At 35.2% G+C, this 9,230-nt stretch overlaps 1 protein-coding gene across 1 annotated transcript in view; it reads left to right on the top strand.

Moving 5' to 3' along the window:
- Positions 1 to 9,230, top strand: part of LOC105989795 (uncharacterized protein KIAA0825-like) — a 185,734-nt gene that overhangs the window by 62,678 nt on the left and 113,826 nt on the right. The window contains exon 9 of the mRNA XM_013022014.1: positions 2,443 to 2,553. Coding sequence (XP_012877468.1) covers positions 2,443 to 2,553 — 111 coding nt within the window. The remainder of the gene's footprint in view (positions 1 to 2,442; positions 2,554 to 9,230) is intronic.

The following is a 9,230-nucleotide window of genomic DNA, read 5'->3' as shown; positions in this document are numbered from 1 at the left end:
TGTAGAAAACTAAAGCTAGATCCTTATATATCACCCTGCACCAGAATCAACTCCAACTGGATCAAAGATCTCGGAATCAAAGCGGACACTCTGAAAACATTACAGGACGGAATAGAAACCCTAGGTCTTGTTGGCACAGGCTGAAATTTTCTTAATAGTGACCCAGAAACACAACAAATCAAAGAAATATTTTTACTTTTATACCTATCATTCACTCACTGTACTGTAAGTGGATTCAACCTCCATCAGGCTACACAAACAGGGCAATATCATCTATGCATTTGTAATCAGTAACTCCAGTAATCTTTTTCTCTGTACAAATCTCTCTGCAGCTTTTACACTATTTTCCATTTCTTTTCTCTTGGTTTTGCCAATATCATTTTCTCTTGTCTCTTTGCCTACTCCTCTGATTGTTTCTTCTCATTTTTCCTTTGAGTGCCTCTTTTTATTTATTTCATCCTTAAATGCTGGCATGTTGCATAGAACTTTTTATTTATTTCATCCTTAACTGTTGCTATGTTGGGTGAATTTATCCACTCCTATGGCTTCATATTATATTGATGACTTTCACATTGATATCTTCAAACCAGATATTTCTTGTATGTACTAGATCAGCAAATTGAAATTCCTATTTGGTGTACCTCTTTGGGTGGATCTGAAATGTCTAAAGTCCCTTCAACAGACCTAATATGAAACAAAATACCTGAAAATACCTTGGACTATTATTCCTTTTCTTCAACTCTTACTTTCTATCTTCACCCTCATGTATCTTGAATCCCATTTCATTGTGGAATAAATAGAGTTAATTCTATTATTTTAGTATTTATTCTATTTGCTTCCTAATTACTATGCTCTCTGCCTCTTCCCTTCATTTAGGTTCTTATCCTCTGACTGGTCTGTGCAATACCATCTTCATTATCCTTGATTTCCTTCTAATCCATTCTTACTCTAATCCTCACTACTACTGAAATGATTTTTCTAAGATGCAAAAATGCTAATTTCACTCTCTTGCTATAAACACTTTAGTGATTCCTTACTGCTGGCATTAAATTCAAACTCTTTAGAGTAGCAAATCCTGGTACCTGCCTACTTCTGTAGCTCATGCATTGGATTGTGTGGGATAGATGTTTACAGCTATGAGGGATATGTAAGGAATTTTGTCCTAATCTGAAATTTAATGAGACAAAATAGGACTTTCAAAGAAATGGTGATATATTAAAGGTCTAAAGAAATTCTAAGTAAATTTAGTTGACCAGCCGGACAGGAGAAGTAAAGGGTCAAATGTGATGGGTGGGGATACAAGAAGCCTGATGTGGAATTAAGAAACGGGCCTTCAAAGTGGAATTCTGTTCAATTTTGAACATTTGTGATAAAAAAGACATTGTTGCTTCTAAACTAAATGGAGAGATTGGGCTGTTTTAAATAATTCCATTTCTAAAGTATTCTCAGACATCACTTTTAACTATATGTGGGAATATAGTCTACAATTGTACAGTTTTAATTAGTCCAATTAGCTTCAATAATTTTTTGTAACAGATTTTTCTTCTTGAGATTTACAGTTGTATTTCAGGCCAAACATTGCAAGCACTTCTACAAATGGTTGTAGAACTAATACTCTGTAAAAATATCCTAAATGTTAAATTGCACTAATGTATAATTTAACTAAATTCTTCTTTTTTTGGGGGGGGTCTGGTCGTGGGGCCTGAACTCTGGGCCTGGGCACTGACCCTCAGCTCTTCAGCTCAAGGCTAGCACTCTACCACTTGAGCCACAGCGCCACTTCCATCTTTTGTCTTTTTGCTTATGTGGTGCTGAGGAATTGAACCCAGGGCCTCAGGCATGCAAGGCAAGCACTCTACCACTGAGCCACCTTCCCAGCCCTAAGTTGTTCTTCTAGACACCTTTTAGATCCATAGAAGTATATACAATTAATTATGAATCCTATTGATTGTTTAGAATACATAAATCACTTTAGCAATTAAAAAGGGCTACCTCATGTTAAACGTTTTTATATTGGTGAAGCAAATGTGCCAAACTATTAGCATTAATTGGATGCAGATTCAGGATTCAGGATGAGTAGAGAAGAATGCTACTTATTAGAGACACAGACAGAGTTCATTGTGCTTTCTGCAGGCATTTAACTTTGACAAATATGTGGTTTTAAAAAAATTAAATAATAATTTTGTCACACCTGCAAGTTTAAAGTTCATTCACTTTTAGTTTTATAAAAAGCCTTTCTTACCTTGCTAGTATTTTTCCTAGCTAGTTTGATTGGTCATTGTTCATTTTACATTCTAATGTAAAACCCAGGTGGGAAGAGCAGGAACATTGTCCAAATAAAGATAATACAGTTTTATATTAAAATATTTAGTGAATTCTAATAAAAATATTTCATAATCAATGTTTCCCTCATATTCTGAAGTCTTTTGTATGTTTTCCTAGAGCCTTTCAGCATGGCATGGATGAGTCAGCTTCAGGCTCCTTGCAAACCTTTTTCAACCAACCATTACATTGGCTTTCCTGCATATCACATTTCTACCCTTCTCTACTCAGGTGAGAACCCTGCCACAGTTCTTGATATAAATTCATTTTTTATAAAGGCAAATTACAACTTTTTATAATAAGTTAGTTAATTAAAGAACTATGCTCTTTCTCTAAGCTCAAGAATTCAAGTTGCAGCTCTCATAGTCATATATAACTCATAGCTTTAGTGATGTCAGTCAAAACAGTGAAATTTTGGAAGTTGATTCCATTTTAGTTAATTGCCTAGCCATTTAAAAGTCCTTCCTTCTTGATCTATGACAGGATTTGATAATTCCCTAGCTAATTATCACACATGGATATCAACAGTTGATAATCCGTTTGATGTAGCTCAAAAGCCTTAGATAGAAATTAAGAGAAAGATAACTTTTATAACTTTGAACAGTTCATTTTTATTATTTAATTAACAGCATTTGAAAACAAAATAAAGATCACAGAAAGTGAAATATACTTCCAGAACAATCTGATGACATTTTGTGGCATTATGAAGAGTGGCAATTTGATTCTTGTGTGGAATACATCACTAGGAAATGACTTTTTCTCTGGTATCTGAGAAGAAAAATATCATGAATAGCTAAAGGAGATATTGTTAATCTCAAAGCATTCTTGGTTCATCTTGGAAATATGTTGTCAGTGATTTTAGCATCGAAGATGACTATTTCTTGCTCTTGAAGAGCAAGATTTCCACCCATAAATAGATGGTGTCTCTGGGTTGAGGCCTTCATCTGAATTTTCCAAAGTTTTTACAAAAAGTACAATTTAATTTTATTAAGATAAAAATAAATTTCAAGCAATGCTTTAACTAACCTATATTGTCTTTACAGATTATTTTCATTTCAGTATTTCCAGTTTGGTGCTTACCTTTCCTCTAGCATTTTTTGTTCAGTTTTCTGTATTCTTTTTGTAATCTACTGTACTAATATAAAAGTCAAGTTAATGGCTTCCATGGCTTTTTCCTCCATTCAGCTTTACCTACCAGGAGTGTCAGTGTTCATAAAGACTTCCAAGATAGAGATATTTGAGTTTTTCTTTGCTTTTCCCAGTTTATCATCATGCTTAATTGATTCTTTCTCCAAGGTCCTTAAAGTCACCTTCTCCATGACTGACAAAAAAAAAAAGGGGCCAAGAGCTGAGAGAAGAGATGACTGAGATAGTTAATATGATGGAAGAGCTTAACAATATATATTCCTCTGTGGATTCCTACCAATCCTTTTTGTTTTTCAGAAAAGATTTGAGTCAGCTTTCAGCAATATTAGATAAACATAATTAAATGTACATGAGAAATGAAAAAGAGAGCAAAGAGAAGGACATGCAATTCAGACTTAAAATGAGTTAAAAATATATAAATAGCTACATGCAATATAAATTTGTCTTTAAACTTATTGGAAAAACCTTGGAAGTATTTCAACAAACAAAACTAGAATATTTTCATGCTCTCCAAGAACCCTGGGAATATGGTTAAGAAGAGCTTGTCTTATGAAAAATAATTTTTTAAGTAGGAAGTAAAATATACTGTATTCAATGCCCCTAGCAGTGGGCAGTGGTATAGGCTAATAATATGAGTTGATTTAGAAAGAGTAATCAGTTTCAAACAAAATTAAACTAAGGTATTTGGAGACTATATCAAACTCAACATTAACAGTTTGACACCACACTATGCTTTTATATAAATGTTCAGGAAGGAATACTATCATTGTCATTTTGAGTATTTTTCATTATAATTCTTCTTAGTATTTTATAATTTGGGGTTGGGAATGTGGCTTAGTGGGACAGTGCTTGCCTAATATGCATGAAACTCTAGTATGCATGAAACTCAGTACCACATATATAGAAAAAGCTGGAAGTGGTGCTATGGCTTAAGTGGTAAAGCACTAACCTGGAGCAGAGAGATGCTCAGGGACAGAGCTCAGGCCCTGAGTTCATGCCCCAAGACCAGCAAATAAAAGGTAAGTGTTTTACAAATTTTCATCTTCTTGTAGTTCTTTAAATATTTCCAAGGTTTTTCATGTCTCCCTATGCTAAGTAGACAATAATTGTGCTAGGCAGCCAAGTAACCTTACCAGTTTGAGTAAACAGTGCATTCATTTTACACTGTTCATTTTTGTTTATAAGAACAACATTTTGATTCAAGGCCAGTCCATCCTCAACTTTAAATATTTCTATTATGTTTTTGTTTCTTATTGTGTTTTTATAAGGTAAGCCTGGTTTAGATTTATATATCCATTTTCTCCTTAAACATATTAAGCTACCTTTGGCTTCATTATAATGGTATGCCATGAAGGTTTTTTTTTAATTCCTCGTCTTGGTCAATATAATATAATTCCTGGAATAAATGTGTTTTATAAACTTTTTCTATAGAAAGTTTTGTGCTGGCCCTTCATGGAAAAAGGAAGCTATGAGGTTTGAGTTAAAATCCCTTTCCTCAAAGTCTTATATATTGCTGAAGAACAGGACTGAAATTACCTAGTTGACCACAGCATATGCTACCATCATGTATTTCCTCCACCTTGAAATATTCTACTGGGAGATGCTCTCACATTTTTTTTTTCCTTTTCCGTTGGCTGCTTCTATCTCCTTTGTGGCTCATCTGCTCTAAATTGTCCTTGAAATACTGAATATCTTGAGTCATCAATCCCTCTATTAAGTCAATCCCTCTCTTAAGAGTCATCAATACCTCTCTTGGTATATCCATCCAGTTGTATGAGTTAGAGCCTAGATGCTTCCTTTTTCTCCCTTTCTCCTATATAAATTGTCTATTACTAAGCCTCGTTTATTTTATTAAAATTTTTATTGTAAAGGGTTACAGATACGTAAGTCAGGTATTAAGTACACTTCTTTTTGAACAGTGTCACCCCCTCCCTCGTTTTCTCCCAGTTTTTCCTCTCCCTTCCCCCACAAGTTGTATAGTTCATTTCCAACATAGTGTCTAGTATCATTGCTGACTTAGTTCACCCTCTGTTCTACTATTTCTTAATATCTGATGCCCATGGTATTTCACATTCACCTAATCCAAACCACTATTATCTCTCTTAAAACTATTGAAATGACTTGTTGGCCTTTTTCATATTTATATATTGACTTCTATTTCCAATATTCTTCAAACCACACCCAGAATTTTCTCAAACCCAAATCGATTTTGATAACTATGTTATGCCAAAAGTTAATCCTCTTTATTTTAATTTGTATGCAAAAAATAAGCTTGGAATGCCCTATATAATCTATGTAAATGTGGCCTTGCCTGCTTCTCCAAAATCCTCTCACATCCACTATCCAGAAACCCTGTTTTCCACATTTTGTTTTTAACATTTCCTTGACATACCATGTTCCTTTTTGCCAAAGAATCTTTGAATATGCTTTTTCCTTTCCCTAAAATGTGTTCCTTCTTCACCAGACGAATGCTAATTTATACTCATGTATCAGTTCAATGTGACTTCTATGAGGAAGCCTTTCATTAATCCCAAAGACTTTTGCTTTCCTCAACTGCGTTTTCAATTATTTTTGTCTTTATTTGTATGATCATTTAAACTATATACGTATCCTTTATTTCATTCTATAAGAATAAGGACTTTCTGGGGTGGATTTTTGTTATGGTGGGATTTTTTGTTGTTGTTTTTTGTTTTGCTTGTTGCAAATTGTCTTCACAATTGTCTTCACAATTTAGTATATAGAAACCAGCTAGCAAATATTAGCTGATGAATTACAACTTCGGGGGGGATGGGAATAGGGAAGAATGAGGGATGAGGTAACAGTGATTAAAAACAAATGTATTTATTACCTTACTTATTTAATTGTAACCTCTCTGCTCATCACCTTTTCAATAAAAATAAAATAAAAACAAAAGAAATAGTGAATGAATAAGTAAGTTCACAGTAGATGAGTGCTATATTAAATAGTTCAAGCATTTGATTTTGGTGGTAAGCTCCAGCACGGGAAGTGCCCTCTTGATGAGGAGCTGACTTCTAGTTTTCTTAGGAGAGACCATGTAGACTGGGGGAAAAGAGTCTTTCTGACAGGCTGCAGCATAGAACTGAACAAAAAAGCCCATAGAACTTCTGCTCTGATAAGATTTCAAGTGTTGATATACAGCCTACACCCACAAGAGAAGTAATGAGAGGCGTTTGTTTGTTTAACAATACTGAAGTTTGAATTCAAGGTTTCATGCTTACTAAACAGGGTTCTCTACTGCTTGAACCACACCTCATCTCTTTAGCTCTCGTTATTTTTGAGAGTCTCACTTTTTGCTTGGGGGTGATCCTCTTATTTATGTTTCCTGTTATAGATTTAATGCCAGCTTTTATTAGTAAGATCAGTTCTTACTAACCTTTTGTCCACTCTGGCCTCCAACTATGACTCTACCCATATCAGCATCCAAAGTTGTGATTACAGGTTTGAGCCACCATGCCCAACTACTAAAAAGCTCTTGGTGGCTCTTTCAGAATATGGGTGTTAAGAGGTTGGATCTTTTTTTTTGTTTTGTTTTGTTTTTTGTTTTTTAAGATTTTCAGAGGGCAATTAGTGTCCATAAGATACTTAATAAAAAGTGAAAATCTCAGTTGAGCTATAGTTCATTTTATATAGGTATTTTAAGATTATACCTTTCCTTTTCTATTTTATTTTAAAGATATTATGTAATTAGTACAGAAATAGAGCCAGTTTACTTTCTTTTCTTTCCTTTTCTTTTCTTTTTTCGGGTCCTGGAACTTGAACTCTGGGCCTGGGTGCTGTCCCTTGGCTCTTCAGCTCAAGGAGAGCGCTCTATCCCTTGAGCCACAGTGCCACTTCCAGTTTTCTGGTCATTTGTTGGAGATAAAAGTCTCATGGACTTTCCTGCCCAGGCTGGCTTTGAACCATGATCCTCAGATCTCAGCCTCATGAGTAGCTAGGATTACACGCATGAACCACCAGCGCCCGGCCAGCCTACCTTCTAAGTAAAGTTTTTATTTTAAAAAGATGTGGTTTGGATATTTGTTTAGTTTCTCAACCTTGTAAAATAAGTTAACCTGTGTGAGCTTCAATTTTATTTTATATATTAGAGAAATATAAGACAAAATTTCTATACATTCTTACGGATATACATGGAAATACCATGCAGTATCATTGTCTACTTCCTCCATCTTGAAACATCATCTACCCTCTACTTCTGTAATGTTCTCAAGGGAGGATCAGTAGGATTACATGAGCTAAAGTGCCTCCAAGGCATGTACCACAGAAGTGCTTACTACACAGTCACTGTAATTGCTGGCTTAGTAATGATCCATGTTTCAGAAGCTGGAAATTTTTATTAATTAGCTACACTTGCTAAAAAGGACCTAGTAGAAATGATAAAGTGGAAAGAATACTGAGCTACTTTATCACTGGCTGTCTACATTCATCTAAAGTATATCACTAGAGGAGATCTTTCTTAAACTCCCAACAGCAGGGTATTATTTGGTAGATAGGGACAGATGATACTCCACAGCTCCCAAAGGGAGCTGTTCCTCAGAAGGGATTGCTGAGGGGTTCAGTGGTGTCTAGTATCAGACTGATTCAGATGCTACATACACTAAGGTGTCAAAGATAGCCCCAGAGGCTCAAATGTTATTTTGCTTTAAAAATTAAAAAATGGACACCTTTAATACTTTTAGAAATGAAATATACTATTTTCTTCTACCATTGGAGTGTTTATGAATGTTTAATGCTATCTTGGGGTGATTATTTTTTTATTGTGAAAATACCATACAGAGGAGTTACAATTACATGGGCAAGGTAATGAATACATTTCTTATCAAGCATTGTTGCCTCCTCCTTGGTTTCCCCTTCCCATTCCTTCCCATTCCCCCCTGCACCTCCTACCCGATCCTCCCTCCCCCCACCAAAGTTGTAAAGTTCGTTTTCCAACATAACAACTTGTACATCTCATTGTTGCAATGGGTCCACCTGTATCCCTATTTAAACGGTTTGTTTTTTCCCTTCCCCTGCACAAATTATACCAACATCAAATACAGTGAAAGCAGGGGTTATACTGTGAGGGAGGGATATACAAAGCAACAAAGAAATCATCTTATGAATATGTTAGAAACAATCCCATGAAAGAAAAAAAAACATTTGAATACTTATCTTGGGGTTCATTTCCCTAACATCAACTTATCTGACCTTTTCTGCTTGACTCAGACATATAGTAGTTATTTGCAAATAAAGGAAACCATGGAACCTATGTTTCTTTGGGCCTGGCTTACTTCACTTAATATAATTTTTTTCCAAGTCTTAACATTTCCTAACAAATGGGGCAATGCAATTCTTTCTGATGGAGGCATAGAATTCCATTGTATATATATATACCACATTTTCTTGATCCGTTCATCTAATGAGGGGCATCTGGGTTGGTTCCAGATCTTAACTATGGTAAATAATGATGCAATAAACATAGTCGTGCTGGTAGCTCTAGTATGGTCTTGTTTGTGGTCATTTGGGTAAATGCCCAAAAGTGGGATTGCTGGGTAATAGGGGAGCTCTATGTGGAATCTTTTGAGGTACCTCCATACTGCTTTCCAAAGTGGTTGAACAAGTTTACATTCCCACCAACAATGCAATAGGGTTCCCTTCTGTCCACGTCCCCTCCAGCATCTGTTGTTATTAGAGTTCTTGATTATAGCCATTCTAACTGGGGTGAGGTGGTATCTCAATGTTGTTTTGATTTGCATTTCTTTTAT

This window comes from Dipodomys ordii, unplaced genomic scaffold, assembly GCF_000151885.1.
Source record: "Dipodomys ordii isolate 6190 unplaced genomic scaffold, Dord_2.0 Scaffold59, whole genome shotgun sequence".
Classification (NCBI taxonomy): domain Eukaryota; kingdom Metazoa; phylum Chordata; class Mammalia; order Rodentia; family Heteromyidae; genus Dipodomys; species Dipodomys ordii.
This window is presented reverse-complemented; position numbering and strand designations above follow the sequence as displayed.